This window comes from Mesoplodon bidens (assembly GCF_964165515.1).
Source record: "Mesoplodon bidens genome assembly, chromosome: 17".
NCBI classification, from domain to species: Eukaryota; Metazoa; Chordata; class Mammalia; order Artiodactyla; family Ziphiidae; genus Mesoplodon; species Mesoplodon bidens.
In genome coordinates, this window is record NC_138174.1 from 63,788,418 (window position 1) to 63,811,733 (window position 23,316).

At 39.8% G+C, this 23,316-nt stretch overlaps 1 protein-coding gene across 1 annotated transcript in view; it reads left to right on the forward strand.

Annotated features, from left to right (window-relative positions):
* The window catches only part of DNAJC3 (DnaJ heat shock protein family (Hsp40) member C3), a 94,840-nt gene that overhangs the window by 67,507 nt on the left and 4,017 nt on the right, over window positions 1-23,316 (forward strand). The window contains exons 10-11 of the mRNA XM_081215001.1: window positions 20,708-20,840; window positions 21,726-21,874. Of these exons, the coding sequence (XP_081071127.1) occupies window positions 20,708-20,840; window positions 21,726-21,874 (282 nt within the window). The remainder of the gene's footprint in view (window positions 1-20,707; window positions 20,841-21,725; window positions 21,875-23,316) is intronic.

Here is a 23,316-nt window from a genome sequence, read left to right on the forward strand (position 1 = left end):
TTATCAAAGATAAGGTGACCGTATGTGCGTGGGTTTATCTCTCGGCTTTCTATCCTGTTCCATTGATCCATATTTCTGTTTTTGTGCCAGTACCATATTGTCTTGACTACTGTAGCTTTGTAGTATAGTCTGCAGTCCGGGAGCCTGATTCCTCCAGCTCTGTTTTTTCTTTCTCAAGATTGCTTTGGCTGTTTGGGGTCTTTTGTATTTCCATACAAATTGTGAGATTTTCTGTTCTAGTTCTGTGAAAAATGCCATTGGTAGTTTGATAGGGATTGCATTGAGTCTGTAGATTACTTTGGGTAGTATATTCATTTTTGGAATGTTGATTCTTCCAATCCAAGAACATGGTATATCTCTCCATCTGTTTGTATCCTCTTTAATTTCTTTCATCAGTGTCTTATAATTTTCTGCATACAGGTCTTTTTTCTCCTTAGGTAGCTGTATTCCTAGGTATTTTATTCTTTTTGTTGCAGTGGTAAATGGGAGTGTTCCCTTAATTTCTCTTTCAGATTTTTCATCATTAGTGTATAGGAATGCAAGAGATTTCTGGGCATTAATTTTGTATCCTGCTACTTTACCAAATTCATTGATTAGCTCCAGTAGTTTTCTGGTAGCATCTTTAGGATTCTCTATGTATAGTATCATGTCATCTGCAAACAGTGACAGCTTTACATCTTCTTTTCTGATTTGGATTCCTTTTATTTCTTTTTTTCTCAGATTGCTGTGGCTAAAACTTCCAAAACAATGTTGAATAATAGTGGTGAGACTGGACAACCTTGTCTGGTTCCTGATCTTAGAGGAAATGGTTTCAGTTTTTCACCATTGAGAATGATGTTTGCTGTGGGTTTGTCATATATGGCCTTTATTATGTTGAGGTAAATTCCCTCTATGCCTACTTTCTGGAGGGTTTTTATCATAAATGGGTGTTGAATTTTGCCAAAAGCTTTTTCTGCATCTATTGAGATGATCATATGGTTTTTCTCCTTCAGTTTGTTAATATGGTGTATCACATTGATTGATTTGCATATATTGAAGAATCCTTGCACTCCTGGGATAAACCCCACTTGATCATGGTGTGTGAGCCTTTTCATGTGCTGCTGCATTCGTTTGCTAGAATTTGGTTGAGGATTTCTGCATCTATGTTCATCAGTGATATTGGCCTGTAGTTTCCTTTCTTTGTGACATCTTTGTCTGGTTTTGGTATCAGGGTGATGTTGGCCTCGTAGAATGAGTTTGGGAGTGTTCCTCCCTCAGCTATATTTTGGGAGAGTTTGAGAAGGATAGGTGTTAGCTCTTCTCTAAATGTTTGATAGAATTCGCCTGTGAAGCCATCTGGTCTTGGGCTTTTGTTTGTTGGAAGACTTTTAATCACAGTTTCACTTGCAGTGCTTGTCATTTGTTTGTTTATATTTTCTATTTTTCCTGGTTCAGTCTCGGAAGGTTGTGCGTTTCTAAGAATTTGTCCATTTCTTCCAGGTTGTCCATTTTATTCTCATATAGTTGCTTGTATTAAACTCTCATGATCCTTTGTATTTCTGCACCATCAGTTGTTACCTCTCTTTTTTTATTTCTAATTCTAGTGATTTGAGTCTTCTCCTTTTTTTTCTTGATGAGTGTGGCTAATGGTTTATCAATTTTGTTGATCTTCTCAAAGAACCAGCTTTTACTTTTATTGATCTTTGCTATTGTTTCCTTCATTTCTTTTTCATTTATTTCTGATCTGATCTTTATGATTTCTTTCCTTCTGTTAACTTTGGCGTTCTTTTGTTCTTCTTTCTCTCATTGCTTTAGGTGTAAGGTTAGGTTGTTTATTTGAGATGTTTCTTGTTTTCTTGAGGTAGGATTGTATTGCTATAAACTTTCCTCTTAGAACTGCTTTTGCTGCATCTTATGGGTTTTGGGTCATCGCGCTTTCATTGTCGTTTGTTTCTAGGTATTTTTTGATTTCCCCTTTGATTTCTTCAGTGATCTCTTGGTTATTTAGTAGTATATTGTTTAGCCTCCATGTATTTATATTTTTTACACATTTTTTCCTGTAATTGATATCTAGTCTCATAGCGTTGTGTATGGAGAAGATACTTGATACGATTTCAGTTTTCTTAAATTTACCAAGGCTTGATTTGTGACCCAAGATATGATCTATCCTGGAGGATGTTCCATGAGCACTTGAGAAGAAAGTATAGTCTGTTGTTTTTGTATGGAATGTCCTATAAATATCAATTAAGTCCATCTTTTTTTAATGTATCATTTAAAGTTTGTGTTTCCTTATTTATTTTTATTTTGGATGGTCTGTCCATTGGTGAAAATGGGATGTTAAATTCCCCTACTATTATTGTGTTACTGTTGATTTCCCCTTTTATGGCTGTTAGCATTTGCCTTATATATTGAGGTCCTATATTGGGTGCATAATTGTTTACAATTGTTATATCTTCTTCTTGAATTGATCCTTTCTTGAATTGATCCCAAAGTGTCCTTCTTTGTCTCTCGTAATAGTCTTTATTTTAAAGTCTATTTTGTCTGATATGAGATTTGCTCCTCCAGCTTTCTTTTGATTTCCATTTCCGCGGAATATCCTTTTCCATCCCCTCGCTTTCAGTCTGTATGTGTCCCTAGGTCTGAAGTGGGTCTCTTGTAGACAGCATATATATGGGTCTTGTTTTTGTATCCATTCAACCAGCCTGTGTCTTTTGGTTGGAGCATTTAATCCATTTATATTTAAGGTAGTTATCAATATGTATGTTCCTATTACCATTTTCTCAATTGTTTTGGGTTTGTTATTGTAGGTCTCTTCCTTCTCTTGTGTTTCCTACCTAGAGAAGTTCCTTTAGCATTTGTTGTAAAGCTGGTCTTGTGGTGCTGAATTCTCTTAGCTTTTGCTTGTCAATAAAGGGTTTAAGTTTTCTGTTGAATCTGAATGAGATTCTTGCTGGGTAGAGTAATGTTGGTGGTAGGTTTTTCCATTTCATCACTTTTAATATGTCTTGCCACTCCTTTCTGGCTTGCAGAGTTTCTGCTGAAAGATCAGCTGTTAACCATATGGGGATTCCCTTGTATGTTATTTGTTGCTTTTCCCTTGCTACTTTTAATATTTTTTCTTTGTATTTAGTTTTTGATAGTTTGACTAATATGTGTCTTGGAGTGTTTCCCCTTGGATTTATCCTGTATGGGACTCTCTGCACTTCCTGGACTTGATTGACCATTTCCTTTCTCGTATTAGGGAAGTTTTCAACTATAATCTCTTCAAATATTTTCTCAGTCCCTTTCTTTTTCTCTTCTTCTTCTGGGACCCGTATAATTCAAATGTTGGTGTGTTTCTTGTTGTCCCAGAGGTCTCTGAGACTCTTCTCAATTCTTTTCATTCTTATTTCTTTATTCTGCTCTGCAGTAGTCATTTCCACTATTTTATCTTCCAGGTCACTTTTCCATTCTTCTGCCTCAGTTATTCTGCTATTGATTTCTTCTAGAGAATTTTTAATTTCATTTATTATGTTGTTCATCAGTGTTTGTTTGCTCTCTAGTTCTTCTAGGTCCTTGTTAAACGTTTTTTATATTTTCTCCTTTCTATTTCCAAGATTTTGGATCATCTTTACTGTCATTACTCTGAATTCTTTTTCAGGTAGACTGCCTATTTCCTGTTCATTTGTTAGGTCTGGTGGGTTTTTACTTTTCTTCTTTATCTGCTGTGTGTTCCTCTGTCTTCTCATTTTGCTTAACTTACTGTGTTTGGGGGTTTCCTTTTCACAGACTGCAGGTTCGTAGTTCCTGTTGTTTTTGGTGTCTGCCCCCAGTGGCTAAGGTTGGTTCAGTGGGTTTTGTAGGCTTCCTGGTGGAGGGGACTGGTTCTTGCGTTCTGGTGGATGAGGCTGGATCTTGTCTTTCTGGTTGGCAGGACCACGTCCAAGTGGTGTGTTTTGGGGTGTCTGTGAACTTATTATGATTTTAGGCAGCCTCTCTGCCAGTGGGTGGGGTTTTGTTTCTGTCTTGCTAGTTGTTTGGCATAGGGTATCCAGCACTGGAGCTTGCTGGTCGTTGAGTGGAGCTGGGTCTTAGCTGTGAGATGGAGATCTCCTGGAGAGCTTTTTCTGTTTGATATTACGTGGAGCTGGGAGGTCTCTCGTGGACCAGTGTCCTGAACGCGGCTCTCCCACCTCAGAGGCACAGGCCTGACACCTGGCCGGAGCATGAAGACCTGGCCGGAGCACAAAGACCCTGTCAGCCACACGGATGGCTGGCAAGTTGGTACTAACTGTTGGCAGGCGGCCTCAGTTCCTCTTAGACCACTCCATAGGGCTGCTTGAGTGTCCTCACAGCATGGTAGCCAGATTCTGCTTGAAGGGAGATGAGTAAGGGGTGACCCAGAGCTGAGTGCGTGTATTGGCGGCAGTGCCAGAGCAGGGGTTAGAGAGCAAGTAAAGCATTTTAAATCAAAACCAGTAAGAGGGGCCTCCCTGGTGGCGCAGTGGTTGAGAGTCCGCCTGCCGATGCAGGGGATACGGGTTCGTGCCCCGGTCTGGGAGGATCCCATATGCCGCGGAGCGGCTGGGCCCGTGAGCCATGGCCGCTGGGCCTGCGCATCCGGAGCCTGTGCTCCGCAACGGGAGAGGCCACAACAGTGAGAGGCCCGCATACCGCAAAAAGAAAAAAAACAAAAACAAAAACAAAAAAAACCAGTAAGAGTATTTTTCTGGTGAAATGTGGTTTGTGATACTCTTTTTCCCCCCCCAATTAATTGCTGCATATTTATTTAATGAAGTGTGCAGCTATTTTATTTTATTTCATTTTTTTCACAATTTTTTTTTTTTTTTTTTTTTTTTTTGTGGTACACGGGCCTCTCACTGTTGTGGTCTCTCCCACTGAGGAGCACAGGCTCCGGACGCGCAGGCCCAGCAGCCATGGCTCACGGGCCCAGCCGCTCCACGGCATGTGGGATCTTCCCGGACCGGGGCACGAACCCGTGTCCCCTGCATCAGCCGGCAGACTCTCAACCACTGCGCCACCAGGGAAACCCACATTTAATATTTTATTAATTTCCACGAGAAGAGGTACAACATTGGCAATGTTTTTATTTTTTTTCACACACACACACTGTATTTTATTTTTACAAGAAATAAGCTGACACCAAGCATTGTAAGCGGATGACCACAACAAAAGAAACAATGATTGCAGTTACCAAACACGAAACACACTCATACTGTGTCATAATATTGACATTCAGTCCAGTAATCCTCCACTGTAACAGCTCTTTTACTTTGCAGTGAAAATTGAGTTGTATATTTTTTGCCTCTTGAGTTCTTGTGGGATTTTTTTTTTATTCAAACAGAAAGTCACAAAAATTATAATCATCCTTATCAGTTCACTCAGTTCCATGTAATTAATTTTTTTTTCATCTTGATCTTTTGTTAGCACTTTTATGAATTCATCAGTTTTCCATTAGAGTTCTGAAAATGCTTATTCATTCAGTTCAGCAGTGTAATCAGTTACCAGAAACCTGTACTTGTCAGTCTTTTCCATGAATTCCTTGAGGATGAAACCCTTTTATAGGAACATTTTTGCAAAAGCATCAGAGTACACCCAGAACTCTGTAAATGACAAAAGACTTAAAAATGACCATGGTTAAAGATTTGATGAAGGTTCATAATAATGCAGTTGACAAGGAAATTTAGTTATTTCTGAGATATACATTTTAAAGTAATAACTAGAATTATGACTTATAGCATTATACCAGAACATATAAGATTTTTAGAAATTTCATGTAATGTCTGAAACATTTATATTAACATATTTCCATACAAATACCCCAAAGAAAGTTTAGTATTAGTTGTGTTTTTTTGTCTGTTTGTTTTTTTATACTGCAGGTTCTTATTAGTCATCAATTTTATACACATCAGTGTATATATGTCAATCCCAGTCGCCCATTTCAGCACACCACCATCCCCACCCCACCATGGTTTTCCCCCCTTGGTGTCCATACGTTTGTTCTCTACATCTGTGTCTCAACTTCTGTGCAGCTATTTTAAATGTAGTAAGAATTGCATTGCAGCAATGATAAAACCTATACTAAGAAACGGATAACTACACTTATAATTGAGAAAGGTTTGTGGTACTCATTTTTAAGGCAAACTGATCATTTACTTTTTTCCTGCTTTCTTTAATTTAAAAAGAATCTTGCTTCTAAATGGTTTCCTGGGAGTGTTGACAACTCTGGTTACACTGTGGGACATTTGTATACTATAGTCTTTGAGATCTGATTGAGGCTTGAAATGTATGCGATCAAAATGATGAGTTTTAAGAGTCATAAGAATGCATCAGTAAGGCATGTGGTCTACATAGATCCCTTTCGCATACTTGCTCTTTTCACTTTTGAGCTCCTAGATGGCTATATTCTAGGATTTTGCATTCCAGTTAGTTATTGGAATGCTTCATCATAGTGTACTTTTCTTATCTGTATGTGAACCCTCAGCTCTAACTGTGAAATCAGCGATGCTGTAGAAGAATTAAAGCTTAGCTGTTTAGAGAAAAGGGTTAAGGGACTTCCCTGTTGGCACAGTGGTTAAGAATCCGCTTGCCAATGCAGGAGACAGGGGTTTGAGCCCTGGTCTGGGAAGATCCACATGCCGCAGAGCAACTAAGCCCGTGCGCCAACTACTGAGCCTGCGCTCTAGAGCCCACGAGCCACAACTACTGAGCCTGCGTGCCACAACTACTGAAGCCCGTGTGCCTAGAGCCCGTGTTCCGCAACAAGAGAAGCCACCGCAATGAGAAGCCTGCACACTGCAACGAAGAGTAGCCTCTGCTTGCCACAACTAGAGAAAGCCCGTGCGCAGCAACGAAGACCCAATGCAGCCAAAAATAAATTAATTAATTAAAAAATAAAACTTGTAGGCTGCTAAATATAAGTTGAAAGATGCCTTTGTATCTTGAATATTAAACCAACTTTAGTTTTTAGAGAAATTTGACAGCTTAATTCTTGAAGAAAAATATGCTTAATACTAATTTAATAGAATAGGTCTGTCTTTGAAGTCTATTTTAGTGTTTAAAATTTTTAAAAACATAGGAGTTTATTCTTTGTCTTTTTGGGGGAGTTTGTATTGTGCATTGCAGGGTCTTTCTGAATTATGGTTTTAGAAGAATAAAATGGTTGTTTAGTCACAACTATGAAAATCAAGCAACCTCATGGAGAGAGAGAGACATTGGGTTGCTAGGTCTTTTATTTTGGGTTGGGGGCTGGGTAGGGTGTAAGTTTGTATAGTTGAAACTGAAAGGCGTTACTTGCCTTGTTTGGATTTGAATCAGAGGTTTAGTAAATGATGTAACCGAGTAGTAACCTTACTTAAAGGTAAAATAATATGTTGAAATCCTGAGTTAATATATGAAGCCTTTCTGTATTATGTTTGCTGGTTTTACTCTTTTTTCAATCAGCAGTTTTAAAATGATGGTAGGTATATAATGAATGAAGAAAAAATAGGTTTAGATTAGTGAATAATGGAACATGGAGATTTATTAATTTGGGGCTTATGATAGAATGATCAGGAAAGATATTAGGGGATTCTACTTACTAGAACATGACTGTACAAATACCTCTTCAACCCACCTTTCAGTTCTTCTGGATGTATACCCAGAAGTGAAATTGCTGGATCATAAAGTAATTTTAATTTTTTGAAGAACCACCACATTGCTTTATCCGTAGTGGTTGTACTGTTTTGCATTCCCACCAGCAGTGTTGCAAGGGTTCCAATTTCTCTCTGTTCTCCTCAACACATTTTGTTTTTTTTTTTAATTGTAGGCATTCTAATGGATGTGAAGTGATATCTAGTGGTTTTGATTTGCATTTCCCTAATGATTAGTGATGTTGAACATCTTTTCATATGTTTGTTGGCCATCTGTATATCTTTGGAGTGTGCCGTTTATTTTTGCCGTGTGATTTCAATCAAGTAACTTAGCCTGTTATGTTTTACTTTCCTTATCTGTAAGATAGGAATGAGAATAGTACCTATTACGTAGGGCTGTTGTGACAGTCAGAGAAGATTACGCTCAGAAAGTGATGCTTATTAGTACAGTGCTCCTAGTACATGGTTTCCATGGTATTCATTTTTAGATAGTTGTTTGGAACTTGCATTGACTTTTCTATACAAATGGTACTTCCTGGGATAGCTAGCTTCTAGGTCTGACCTATGGCTGCTGTGTTAACTCCATGTGACACAGCTGTTATTTTAGTATTACTAATAGTATCCAGAATTCTGAGAATAGGAACCAGCTAGCATTATTTTTCTGGATGAAGGGCCAGCCTGGGCCAAATTGTGAAATAGATGTATTTTATCTTTGACATCCTGTGATGTTCTGTAACCAGATTCTTGTGCCTTCTTGCTTATTCTAGGACTCTGCCTACTGATGCTAAGTCCTCTCTAGTCCACAAAAGTATTCTGTGTTCAAAGTTCATACCACCTCCTCACGTCAGCATTCTTATGCCCCCAAAACAGCTGTATTTTAGGAAAAGTGGCCAAATTTAAGATATTTGTATAAAACACTGGTAGATTTCTATTCCTTGTGATATAAGCATTTTTAACCCTAAAGCATATCAGATTAATGGAATTTCAGGCAAGTGTCTATGGTAGCACACACATTGGGCAGCATGGCGGTTAGGTATGGGGCTGCGGGGCTCATCCCCAGGCAGGAAGGAGACCATGTTTTTCTGAGTGGATCACATTTCTCATGGCTGCTGCTTTTTTCAAGTTTGTCGGCCAGGGGTCCTGGGCTCCTGATTTAGGGAGGAGAAGTAGAAGAGGTTTGTCTTTATTGGAAAATGCTGGCTCTATTTAGGATCATACCTAAAGTTTGGAGGCTGCTTATATATTGATATTTTTACACACCAGTCATAACCATGCACAAGTGCAATCAGAATCTTGAAAGCACTTATTTCTGAAACTCGAATCTTGCCTTAGATGCATTCTAGTTTAGCTTCACCTAGGAGTTGGAAGCAGATAGTTAGAACAGAAGAATGGCTACTCTTTTGCAAAGACAACTAGGGTAAGATACTGTGTGTGGGTTGCTTAATTCCTTTGGCTGTAAATTTCATGACTGTACGTCCTGCCTCTGTTTTTATTCACAGCCAGTCTGTTTAGCCACAGCTGCAGCCTCCTCTTTTCTTTTGAAAAGTGCATGGTTACAGGGAAGATCGCAGAGGTACCTGCTCTGTGGGGATTAGCACATCTACCAGTTAGCTTAGATTTAACACACTTGCCTAGCATGCCAGTCAGAAAACATTGCACCCCCTATAGTGCCAACCCTATGACTTCCTGTAGGAAATACCAAGGAATCCATGAATTTAATATGTAGATAGGGAAATAGAAAACATTCACGGGAGTGAAGCAGTATTATTCAGCAGAAAAAGATAATGTTACAAGGCTAATTTCTGAATGGTCAAGAGCTTAAAGTATTGTAAATAAAAAAAAAATGTTCAGGAAGTATTAGGGAAGGACACTGCTGGTGTGGGAGAAGATGTAGTCAGAACAGAAGCCCAGAAGGCAGGGGAATTGAAAGGGTGTTTTGCCTTTCCCAAAGATGACAGCATTTGACTAGGACAGCGGGTAGCTTTAGAGAGGAGGAAGTAGGCCATGGGTATGTTTCTGTTTTGGCTTTTTATTTGCCGGTTAACAAGAAAGTGATTACCTGTGACAAACAGGTGTGACCTCAAACAGTGAGGTGGCTTCTTTAAAAGCGAAAAAAACAAAAACAAAAAACCTAAGAATCTCTTACCATCTTAAATTGAAACAGACTACGTGCATGGTCTATATTTGTGTCTGTGTACTCCAGTGCTTTGAGTACAGTTGGTGATATTTCTTAACTGTTGATAGAGAAATTATTGCACAAGAGTTAAAATTTTATAATCTGACAGGAACTGGAATTCTCTTTTGGTATGTTACTGTTAGCACTATTATCTCTTTTCCACTATAAAAATTTCAACAAAACACATGTATAAAGCACAGTAATGTATCAGGTTCAGTTAGGGTGCAGGCCACCTTACGCCCCTGTGTACAGAATTAAAAATAGTTCGTCTCTTCACTGTTTAATGGTTAGGCTTGCCCTCAGAGTCCAGTGCTAGAATGTGGTCTATTGTAGGAGGTAGTTACATCGATGAAAGTTTGACTTAAAATTGTTCAGCCGTTTGTAATGTCAGAAATATCTCACGGTTCTCTCATACTTCTGTGCTAATAGTGAATCTATATTGTAAGGGTACTTGGATAAAACTTCCCCTTTGTAGTCTATGGATGAATATGTGTAAAACACAGTGGTAGAAGAGTTATTTTCATCGTCTATGTTATGACAGTCTCACAGCAGGTAAGCATTACCCCCAACATTTTATTATGAGAAATTTCAAAGATAGCAGTTGAAAGAATTTTACGGTGAACAATCATGTCCTCCCCGTCTAGATTCTAAAATTAACATTTTACTATGTTTTATCACATTTATCTGTCTCTGTCCTTCCATGTATCCATCAGTTTATCTTTTTTAGATGCATTTCAAAAAAAGTTGTAGATTTTGGTTTACTTTTTCCCAGATACTTCACCTTGCTTCTTATTAACTAGGAGGTAATTGTATTGGGTTGGCCAAAAAGTCCGTTTGGGTTTTTCTGTAACATCTTACGGAGAAACCCAAACGAACTTTTTGGCCAGCCCAATAGATAAAATGAAAGGTACAGATCTTAGGGATACCAGTCCTGAGTTCTGATATCCATGCAGCCTGTTAAAGAGAAAAATTACTCATGACCCTTGTTAAAGACCTTAAGGAGGACTTTATTCGGGGGGGGTGGTGGCTATCACGGTAGGTGTAGGGGACACTGCCCTGGGCTCTGGCAGTGAGAGAGTGAGAGAGAGAAAGTTTGGGCTCAAGTCTGACTCTAGAGAGGACAAGTGGGATTTCTAACCAAGGAGCAGAGGTGGCGCATGGTCCCTGGATGCGAAATTACAAAGAGGAAGCGTTAGGGAGAGGGGAGGGTCTTGCTAGAGGGACTCAGCTGAGTTCTTGCTGAAGGCGGGCCAGAGTAGGGGAGGGGGAATTCGATCGGATATCAAACTCAAATTTGGTCAGATACCAAGGGTGGGGAATCTTAGCAGGATTCTTGCTCAACCTGGATTCTGCAAGGACAGAGAGGGAAGCCCAAGGTTGGGCCTTAGTCAGAAAGAAGATTTACTCCGAGGAGCCAGTCTGAAGTTTTGGTATAAGAGAGTCTTTGTCAAAGCCAAACTCCTGTCAAGATGCAGAACTGGACATCATCCTCTTGTCCCTTACCAGGCGGTCCCCATCCTACCCCTACAGGCAGCCGTTATGCAGATTCTCTCTGTCATAGATTAGTTTTACCAACGCTAGATCTTCATATCAACAGAACCATATAGTATGTCCTCTTTTGTATAAGGCCTCTTTCATTCGGCATGTTTTTGAGATTTATTCATGTTGTTATAGTCATTGGCAGTTCATTCCTTTTTACTGCTGAAGAGCAGAAGTTGGCAAACTTTTTCTGTAAAGGTCCAGAGAGTAAAAATTACAGGCTCTGTGAGCCGTGCAGTCTCTGTTGCTCCTGCTCAGCCCTGCCACTGCAGTGCAAGAGCAGCCATAGACAAAACACAAACACGTAGACGAGACTACTCCAATGAAGATTTATTTTAAAGACAGGTAGTGGGCTGGAAGGCTGTGACTTTCTTTTTCTACTGTAAAAGAGGGAAAAGCATTCAATATTTCATCATTAATCCTATCCCTGAAGAATATTCCAATGTATGGGTATACCATACTTTATCCATTCTCATATTAATGGACACCTGGGCTGATTTTAGTTAGCATGAAAAAAGCTGCTATGAACATTATTCTGCAAGGCTTTTTTTAGACATGTTTTCACTTACTTTGTCTAAATACCTAGGAATGGAATTGTTGAGTCACAGGGTAATAGGGTGTATGCTTAGTTTTAAAAGAAACTGCTAGGCCCTTTTCTAAAAAGTAATTTAAAATTTACACTTTCATCAGTAAAGTATGAGAGTTCCAGTTGCTACATCCTTGCAAATGTTTGGTGTTGTGAGTCTTTAATTTTATACGTTTTGGTATGTGTTAGTAGTATCTCATTGTGGCTTTAATATGTGTTTCTTTGATGATTGAGGTTGTTTAATACTTTTTCATGTGCTGCTTGTTTATTCAAATACCTTCTTTGTGAAGTGTTCAAATATTTACCCACTTAAAATTTATTGTTTCCTTTTGTTAGAGTTCTAGAGTGTTATGTATATATTTGTTTTTCTCCTTTATTCTGTTAATGTGAAAAATTACATTGATATTCTGAAGTTAAATCAACCTGGAATTATTGGGATAAACTTTTCTTGGACATGATGTATTATCCTTTTTTAGATATTGCTGGATTTGATTTGCTAGTATTTTAAGAAGTGTGCATCTGTGTTCATTGCTCTGTAACTTCTTTTTTGTAATATCGTTGTCAGATTTTAGTGTTAAGGTTGTACTGAACTCAATTAGTTAGAAATTGTTCCGGTCTCCTGCATTGTCTGCAAGAATTGTATAAAATTGGTGTGATTTCTTCTTTAAAGTTTGGGAGAATTCACCAGTGAAACCATCTTGGGTCCCAGAGTTTTCTTAGTAGGAAGGTTTTTGATGATTAATTCAGTGTCTTTAATCAATACAGGGCTATTCAGGACTTCCTTGGTGGTCCAGTGGTTAAGAGTCTGTGCTTCCACTGCAGGGGTTGTGGGTTTGATCCCTGGTTGGGGAAGCTCTGCATGCCATGCAGTGTGGCCAAAAAAAAAAAAATTAGGGCTATTCATATTTTTTGTTTGTTTCATCTTGTTTTAGTTTTTGTAAGTTGTGTCCGTCCATGAATTTGTCCATTTTACCTATGTTGCTGATTTTGGTTCTATGAAGTTTATGATATTATTATTCTTTTAAAGTCTGTAAGGTCTGAAGTGATGATTCCTTCTTCATTTCTAATAGTGACAATTTGTTTTTTTTTTGTTGTTGTTGTTGTTTTTCCTCTTGATCAGTATAGTTAGAGTTTGGTCAAATTTGTTGGTCTTTTGAAGGAACCAACTTACGGATTTGTTAATGTTTTCCATGATTTTTCTTTATTATTTCATTGATTTCTTCTCTTTAGACTTCCTTTGGGTTTATCTTTTGCTTTTCCAGCTTCTTAATTTTAAACTATCAATGATTTTAGGCCTCTTTTCTTTTTTAATATAATTTTTTTTTTTTTTTTTGCGGTACTTGGGCCTCTCACTGCTGTGGCCTCTCTCGTTGCGGAGCACAGGCTCCGGACGTGCAGGCTCAGTGGCCATGGCTCACGGGCCCAGCCGCTCCGCGGTATGTGGGATCCTCCCAGACCGGGGCACGAACTCGTGTCCCCTGCATCGGCAGGAGGACTCTCAACCACTGCGCCACCGGGGAAGCCCCTAATATAAGTATTTAAAGCTGCACTTCTCACATTGTTTTATTTTCATTGTCATTTGATTTGAAATGTGTTCTAACTTTCCTTCTGGCTACTTCTTTGATGCATGGATGATTTAGATGTTTTAATTTTAAAATATTTCATGGTTTCCTTAGTACCTTATTGATTTCTAATTTAATTCTGTTGTGCATAGGGAGCATACTCTCTCTGAGTTCTGTCCTTTTAAATTTATTTAGATTTGTTTCCTTTTGAATTTATGTAGACTTGTTTTGTAACCCAGCATAGGCTCTATCTTGCTGAATGTTCTATGTGCACTTGAAAATAATGTGTATTCTGCAGTTGCTGGGTGTAATGTTTCTGTTAGTTTTCTCATCAGTTACTGAGAGGGAACTTTACCTGGTGTGGAAATTGCAGACTTTCCTACCTTTCCCTTTAATATTGTCCTTTTTTTCCTTTATGTATTTTGAAGCTCTGCTGTTAGCAGTCTGCACATTTATGACTGTTAAATTCTCCTGATGATGCCCTCTCCCTGTCCTTCTATCAATTCCAGAAAGGAGTATTGCAATATTCTCAAAAAATTCTGAGGAAAAATGATTTTTAACCTGGACTTTCATATATAGAAAACTGTTAGGGTAGTTTTTTGTAATTATTTGGAAAGTTTCCTGTTTCAGTGTTATGGAATCTCCATGGAGAGCCCACTGCTTTATTGGGAGGTGGGGTTTTGGCAACTTTCTCTATGAAAATTGTTCTTTTTAGATTTTCTGTCTCTTTCGGACTGGGTTTGAGTTACTCTCTTGAGTTTTCAAATTTATTTGTAGAGAATTTAGCAAAGTAGTCTCAATTTAATTTCTTCTATCTCTTTGATTATTTTTCACTTACTGCTTTTTGTATTTGAGCTTGTTTCCTTTTCTTGACTAGGTTAGAGGTTTTTATTCATTTCTGCTAAGAAGTAAGCTTAACAATTTTGATCTTTTTTGGTTTCATTAATTTCTATTTTTGTCCTACAATTTTTTTTCTAACTTTGAATCTCATAATTAATTCATTTTTCACCTTTAATTTTTATTGAACCACTAAGGTTATGAATTGTCCTCTTAGCACTGCTTGAGCTATGTCCTATAGGTTCTGAATGGTAGTATTTTCAGTATTATTATTTTCTAGATATTTTGCAATTCTTATTTTTATATTTCTTCGTCATAAGAGTTGTTGGAGGGTTTAAAAATGGTGCACAGAGCCTAGGTGGAAAAGCCCTATTTTCTGATTTACTATTAATTTCCAGTGTTAAAACATTTTGATGAAAGAATGTTTTTACTACTTCCATTTTTTGGAATTTATTACTGTCTTATTTTTGGCCTAAAATGGCTGACTTCATGAGTCAGGGACTTGAAAATAGATGTACTCTTTCGTTTCTGGGACAGAGTTTGGCATATCAATCAGATCCACCTTATATTGTGGTCTTCCTTTTCTTGCCTTTTTTTGGGGCCACTTGATCTGATATGAACAGAGAGGTTGAAGTCTTCCACTACTAGTGTCCTTACATCTCTGTAGTGTCTCTTATAATTTCTGCTTTATAAATGGTTGCTGCTTTTTTATTTGATGCACAGATATTCATAATATGTCTTCACTATATTTCTACACTCCCCTTTTTTGCTCTGTTTAATGCTTTTTTTTTTGGCCATGCTGAGTGGCTTATGTGATCTTAGTTCACCGAACAGGGATTGCATCCAGGACTACGGCAGTGAAAGTGCTGAGTCCGAACCACTGGACCGCCAGGGAATTCCCTCTGTTTAATGTTTTTAACCTAAATTCTAATTATCTGATGTTAAGATAGTGAACCAAATTTTATTTGCATTTGCCTGGTGAAACTTTGACCATACTTTTAGTTTCAACTTTTTGGAATCACTTCATTTCAGGTGTGTTTCTTGCATAGAGTTGCGTTTTGCTTTGTGATCCAGTATGAAATTCTTTTAAATAGGTGAGTTAATAAGCACATTTATACTTATTGGTGTGACAAATATATTTGGTCTGAGTACTCTTATTCTATTTTTCAGAGAATTTTTGTTATTTGGCTTGTATTATTTTGTATATACTATTCTAATAGTTTAGAAGGTTTGTATTTTTCTTCTTGGTTATTTTTATAGGTTTATTAACTTAGCCCTCTTTCTTTGGGCAATATATATTAGTTTCCTACAGCAAGGAAGAATATTAGCATGTTTCTTCCTCTTCTTTCCCTTTCCCCTACCACTTAAGACTTGTTAATGAAATTCTAATTATTTGCCTGTTGCTCATTAGTGGGTGATGTTTCCTGATTGCTTCAGCTGTGATTGGTGGGAATTAATGAACTTACTTTCTCATCTTTTCTCCCCTTTATTTTCTCACTTCTTGTTAGCTGTATCCCTTCTGCATTGGCAGCGCATACACTCTACCCTATCACTGTAATTCCCTGGTTTGTTTTAGTCTCAGTTCTACATTGACTATATTTAATGTGTACCATCATTCCTTTGACCATACTTTCTCTAGCCTTTTCTTGGTGAATTCATCCAATAGTAGTTTCCTTGAGGGGCTCCTGGGAAAATTTTTTGATTTCTTCTATGTTCAAAGCTGTTTGTACCTTTGATACTTGAAGGATGGCTTGGCTAGATGATAAAATCCTTTGTTCACACTTTTTCTGCATATCTTATAGTTATTTTCCCATTTTCTTTTGCACTGAATATTGCTATGGAAAATCTGGGGCCAGATTTTTTGGGTTTGGTCTGGCTGTCCAAAAAGCCCTTATCTTTTGGGTGTGTTGATTTTACTAGGATATATCTCAGAGTTGACCATCTCAGCCACTTTGCCCTGGTGCACCTACTGTGCACTTTTCAAGACATAGATTCATCTTTTATTTCAGGAAAGTTTTCTTAAATTTAATCTGAATTGTTTTGTTATATTGGTTTGGTTTTCTCCTTCAAAGATTCAGTTAAGTACTGGTTGTATTCTCTTTGCTCATCATCTATAGCCATAATTTTTTTCTCTAGTTTTTTAAACTCTATTTCCATTTCATCTTATTAGGTCCTTATTTTTTCCCCATATGCTTCTTCTCCCTTGTGCTTCTTCTCATTTCATCTTCACTTCCATGATAGTTTTAATTTGTTCTTATTTTTCTTGAGTTCTGATTACTCACATTTTTACCTCTTCCTTGTCTCACTCTTTGCTGAGTTCTTATTGTGCTTTGTGATTACCCTTAATAGAGATGATTGGATTAAGTTTTAAAAATTTATGCCATAACGTTTGCTTAGAATTATCATATATTCTTTGGCTATCTTGTTTTGATGCATGTTCATCAGGTAAGTTTTGGTGTTCTTTTCCTGTTTTTAATTTAAAATTTAAACGGCTTTTAATTGAGACTGTGCCATATAAAAAACATTATTGCTCAGCATAAAATGACTTGAATTACCTTGCCCTGGCTATCTGTGGGACAGTCCTCTGGTGTGTGTGTGTGTGTGTGTGTGTGTGTGTGTAAAGGGGTGCTGGGGACAGGCAGCTTCTATACTTAACAGTTGCAGTACTTTCTGCTTCAGTGTTTCCACAAACATTCTGCTTCCTGCTAAAATGGCCTTTCTCTATAGCCCTGCCCTCTCTGTTTCTCTGAACCAAACTGTGTCCAGGAGGTCGTCTGCTGCCAGCCCTGTTGCCCCTCTGCCCACTTCCTTTGCTACACCAAAGGGGTGTATCTTTTGCACTTCTGGGTGAGCCCGTCACTTGCAGAGAGCACACGGTCTCCAAGTTGCCTGGGATGTGTTGCCCAGGGCTCTTTGCTCGTCACTCATTGTATTCTCCCTTTCTTGTCTTCTCCCCAGCAAGGCCTCTGCGTGATCTCCACCGTGTCTGCTCCAGATTTCATGCTTCTTGTAGTAGGTACAGGATGTAGGTTGTCACTCACTTCAGGGTGAGTCCATACTCATAGTGTATTTTGCTGGCATTTTCTGTGATCTTTTCTCTTAGGGCTCTCTCACTGTTTGCTCTTCCTCCCATCTTAGACTCATGGCTGCTATTAGCTAATTGTAGCAGCCTTTGAACAGTCTCCTTGTATTGTGCTGAGAATGCTGTGTCCCCCCATACGTCACCCCGCCATTTACCTTGTTTTGTGTGATAGGCAGGAGGAGAAAGCTGGTGCTCCACGGGGCCTATTATATTGGAGGTCTGATGAACTCTTTAAAAGGGCCTCTAAGGTCCCTGTTTTGAGAACAGACTTTTAGGGGAGTAAGGTGGAAGCTGGGAACACCTTATGAAGCTGTTATAGCTGTTCGGGTGTATTAATGGTGGGCTGCATCACAGTGGTAAGTGTGGAAGTGGTGAGGAACGGTTAAATTCTGGATGGATGTTGAAGGGAAGCTGAGTTGGGGCTTGCTAATGGAGTAATGGAGTGTGAGGGAGAGGGGAGCCATTTGCAGCTGTGCGTATTGTGTGTATCTGTCTTTTCGAATGCTCCTCCGCATTGGGGAGCTCACGCTGGCTTTAAGTGGGTGGGACCTGTTCACAGGAAGACGTTCCCTACGTGCCTGTCATCCTGCCCAGTTGCCAAAATGAGCAGGACTTGACACAGTTAACTTACCAGGTGGAGTCCTTTGGTGTTTAAATTCTGGGTGGAACTGCTTTTCCTGTGTTTATTGCAGACCTGTTGTGGAGGTCTTGGGTACCCGTGGGCTCAGCCCTGCTTCTCTTCCTGGGCCCAGCAGCACACGTCAGGGGCCTTCCACATGCGCATTTTCTATTCTGCTTAGAGACGAGAGTTCTTGGGCCCTGCTTGGGGTTAATGCTGCAGCCAGCTGCTCCACATACGGGGGCAGAGGCTGCCCAGCCACTGCTTAGTCATCTCGCGAAGTAACCTGATGATTGCCTTAAAGGTCCTCCCGCTTGCTAAACTCAGAACCCTTGGCCAAAAAGAACAGCTTCCAAATCTGCTAGGGCCTCTTTTCAGTGCGTATTTGGATTGTGGTTCTATCAGGTTTATTCGTTATTAATGTGATCCTATTTGCCTTCTCTCTTCCAGAAATTTGTCAAAATTTCTGGTCTGCTGTAGTTTTCAGGGCTGCCATGGTTATATTATTTTTTGTCATTTTTGTGGGATAGAAGACAGGAAATTCCTGTACTTACTTACTGTCTGCCATCTTGCCCTGGTTGTTTGCACTGCTCCTTAAGAACTGGGTGAGGGGCACACGGAAGAAAAAGAATTTGGGAAGGATCAGAGTTTTTAGGTTCAGAGGTTAGAAAATGATTTGGCTAATATGTAACATACTATTCATTAAGGACCTTAATATTTCTGGCTTATTGTAATCTTTACAGCTGTTCAGTTATATGGGACATATAATATGGAACATAATTGGGTGTCATTTACTTTTTTCTTTTTGAAGATACCCCCTTAGAGAGTGGACTATGAGAAAATATAACTAAGAATGAGCTGTCTAGTTTATGTCCATGGAAAGTCTTACATCATCCATATTAAGTTCCTGATTAGTTAACTACCTGTAATCGTGAATTTTAGGAAACAACTTATAATTTTATATCTTTCCTGTATTGGGAAAAATGTATCTACCTTAAGTGTTAATGAAAGATAGGAGACAGAAGACTGCTTTGGGGAAGATACTCTGAACATTTAAGAATGAAAACATGTTTTAAACGTAGGGTTTGCATAAGTAGAAAAATTGAGTATATTGAAACATTTTCCCCTTGTACTAAATTTCAAGTGTATTTCCTTACTAGGTTGTGGTATCAAGTGCTATGCGTATTGCAAGTTACACCTCACTACTACTTATAATGGTTTTGTGTCTGTGTGCTAAATTGGAAAGGTATTTTATGATGTCACTGTTGGTTGAGTGACAGTAATATTAATGTTTCATGTTACTATTTAATATTAATGCATTGAGGCAGGAATTAGGATAATAGCTTGAAGCGTCCCCCCATCCCCCATGAGCCGAAGGTAATGTTGGTTCATTTTTCTATGTAGTGCAGGCTAACTAAATTTGTCCACCTTATCCTAATATCTTTCTCATTTTAAACCTGCCCAAGGTGCCTTCTAAACCCCTTCCAGGATTAGCAGTTGCCAAGATGAATGCTCAGGCCTGTTGTCCAGAGAGATGGCTTTCCTACAGGAAAATGCACTTCCATAAAAAATGAGAATTTGAACCCAACAATCCTTGATTTAAGTTCTCTGTCCAAGGAGGACAGTGAGAAAAATTACTACCCCCAGATGAGGTGATTCAGGAGGAGGACACTGGGACTCAGCACACAGTTGTTCTCAGGGCTAAGATTTATCCTAATGAAAGGATACAAACAAGATCAGCAGAGGGAAAAGGCACATGGGTGAAATCCAGAGGAAACCGGGTGGAAGATTCCAAGAGTCTGTGAAATCAAGCAAGACAAGCTTAATTCCTCGGAGAACCAGGGCCCGCCCAGGGTCTTTACTGGGGGCTGGCCAGGTAGGCACCTTCTGCCTAGCCCATACCAGAATGCCCACAAGGCGAGATGTTTAGCATAAACCACATTGTTTATACAAACCGTTTAGGTAGGCCAGCCATTCTTATCAGGGAAGGGTGAAATCCACTGCTGAAATCCAACTTACGGTCGTCCGCCAAGGGCCAGGCTTGCCAGCAGGTCCTTCTAAGGAGAGGCCTCTGCTCTGCATGACGTTAGATATCCAGAGGCCTTGTATTGTCTAAATATTTAAAATAATATGAAAAGAAAGATGCCATGTGAATTGTCATCAGACTTCCCATACCAGGACTGTATGTGTCTTTCTGTTTTGATTGATACTTAAAAAAAAAATCAGGTTTGTAATAGTTTGTGTTGAAACCTGTGGGTGAACTGCTCGTTCTGACTGCTGAGGGTTTCTCCAGGCCTCTGAGCCTCTCACCCTTCTGAGCCGTGGCCCCATAGCTACCCACGGAGCTTTTCTTTGCTGCTGTCTTATTTTCCTGTGCAACAGGGACTTCATTGCTTTGCGTAAAGTGCTGATATTAAGACACCTTACAGTTGTGGGGAAGATAATGTGGGAGGGTGGGCAGGTAAACGAGCAGTGTGGCTTTTACTGAACGGGAGCAGTAGGCTACCTAATTCAGCCTTAATTATGCCTTTCGTGGTTTTGAACAAAATTATTAAGGTGATATCACTTCTTAGGCTCTTAGTAATGGCAAAGGGAGGGGTTGAGGATGGTGGCTTTAGTGTCACATTTGCAGGGTATGTAAAGGTCACAAGCATTTAATTCATTTTAACAGCACTGTCTTCAACATATTTTGACAGCCATTCAGGACTATGAAACTGCTCAGGAACACAATGAGAATGACCAGCAGATTCGAGAAGGTCTAGAGAAAGCACAGAGGCTACTGAAACAGTCACAGAAACGAGATTATTATAAAATCTTGGGAGTTAAAAGGTGAGTTATAAATCTAAAATTCACATTGTTATTTTTAATCAACTGTTTTAAAGCTAATTGTTGCTCTTTTTTTCCCTCTGACTCATTTCCTTTTCTTAGGTAATTTCAGTCATAGATGAAACCCTAACCATCTTGAATATCATAAAGCTGTTTTGAATATATTACAGATAAATTTCTTTGATAGAGACTAGTCATGCAACGGTGGAGAATTAGTAGTTGGTGACAAAGAAAGGACACTATGGCATGAATAGGTCCTGGGCCTAGATTTTTTAAGAAGGGTAAAGAGGTGGGAGTGAGCTTTCTTTTGGTGGGGACAGGAGGGAGAGAGGGGCTGGGGAAAAGATAACTTCTTTAGGCCTAAAAATAAAGTGGCACTTTCAGAATGAACTTGAAGGCACAGGGAGAATGTAATCTACTCAATACCTGCTTTTATATTAGACCCACCTTCCCTGAACAGGGGAACCATCAATCTTTCAATCAACAGTCTGAAACTTTGTTCTTTATGAGTAAGCTAATAACCCAGGAGCAAAATACAAAGTGGGCTTCAAAGAGTCACTGTCTCTTTTAATGCCAAGAATCGAGTCATGGTAGTTTGGAAATTCAGAAAGTTTAAAGATGCATCAATGCAGTTTTCTTAAGGGAGAATTGTAAAGCTCAGGAGCACTTAAATTTGTTCCTGGTGAGATTCTGACATCAGGAAGCCTGGCGACCGTAAGGGTCACGCGGAGCGCTGGGGATGACGCTCAGCCGGTTACGATGCGTATTCAGAAAACCGGGCAGCTGACCTGCCAGTGGGATCTCCCTCACTGCCCCTTTTGGCTCCTCCTGGCAGTATGTTGGACACTTCTTAACTAATGATTATGAATTAATTTTACCACCCTTCAGAAATGCCAAAAAACAAGAAATCATTAAAGCATACCGAAAATTAGCACTGCAGTGGCACCCAGATAACTTCCAGAATGAAGAAGAAAAGAAAAAAGCCGAGAAAAAGTTTATTGACATAGCAGCTGCTAAAGAAGTCCTCTCCGATCCAGGTATTGTTTGCTTTAATGTTTCTGTTCTCTTGAAATGGCCGAGTCAGTGACTGGCAACTTCTTACCTCTATTCCTTTGCCCGTCTTAGAGGCCGTGTCACGAGTGGGCCCCCTGGGGCTGACCTCGGGAGCTGGCGATGGTCCCTGAAGCCCATTTTCATGACTACCCTTGTCAGACTCTAGGGACCCTCATGTGCACAGTGCAGTGGAGACGCCACCAAGTGTGGAATCAGAAGGCCTGAGGGTGACTCTTACCTCTCTTTGAATAAGTTCCTAGAACTTTTTTGGGCCTCAGGTTTTTCCACCAATGATATGCAGGTACAACAAGGGGGATCCTCTTAGGTTTGTTCCTTCCAGCTTCACAGATCAATGTGGATTTTTATACCAAACTTACAGGAGCTTGATTAGGATATGGACTGCCAGGCAGGAGTGTGCAGTGGTGGGACGGGGCAGATACCCAGCCCAGGGCCTGCCCTGCCCTCTGAGGGTGGCTCCCCAGGGATCGTGCTCTAACTCTGATGGTCATTCGATTTACTGGTTGATATAAATGTTATTTCACGTAAGCTAAAATGACCTGGAAAATAAGAGGGAGACAGTTTAAGAATTTAGGTAATACCGAGCAATGCTTTGACATTTCCAGAGGGAATTTCATGTTAAGCTATTACCCACTGCTTTTTTGTGGCTTTCCGTGTCAGTGGGAGCAGAAACTATGACTTGAGCTAGACAAATTTAACAAAATAGAAGGAAATCGCATTTTATGCCCATTTGACAAGTTTCTGAACTACTTATGCTATGGAATTGAAAGTAAATGATGTTTGTTCTGAAGTAATTTATAGTCCAGGGAGAGAGGGAGGAGTTACTGAACCAGTACAGGAGGATACATACTGTTTGTTCTTTTATTCTGCACATGTCGATGCCCGTGAATGGCTGTGTCCTCTCAGTGTGTGCAGCGGGCAGGTGAGGCGCTCTGGAGCCGAGCCCTGAGGGGAGCAGGGGGCCTGCGGGCAGAGCCGCGTGCCTCGAGAAGGGAGCCGCGCTCTTGATAACTAGGAGCTCTTTTCTGTCCTCCGCGCCTTTTTCTCAGCGCCTGTCCTTACTGTGAAGACGACAGCTGCTCCTCATCTCTGAGGATATTAGCTTGCTCGTCTGCTGCCTGCAGCGTCCCTTTCTCCCACGTGTCTGCACCGGCCTCTGTCTCATCACGGGCTTCGCTCCGGGCTGACGGGCACAGCAGTGGAGGTGGCCTCCCGGCCTGTACGATAAGGCGCCTCCCTCCCTCAGGTCTGGGGAGCCTTCCTTCTGTTTAGATTTAATGCCGAGGCCCCAGACGCTTCCTGGGTTGACTTGATGCTTGGGGTTAGGACGGTGAACACGGCCGTGTGATCAGAAGGGCGTGCGTGACTTTGAGGGCTCCTTCCCTGCAACTTGCCTCGGCTTTCCCAG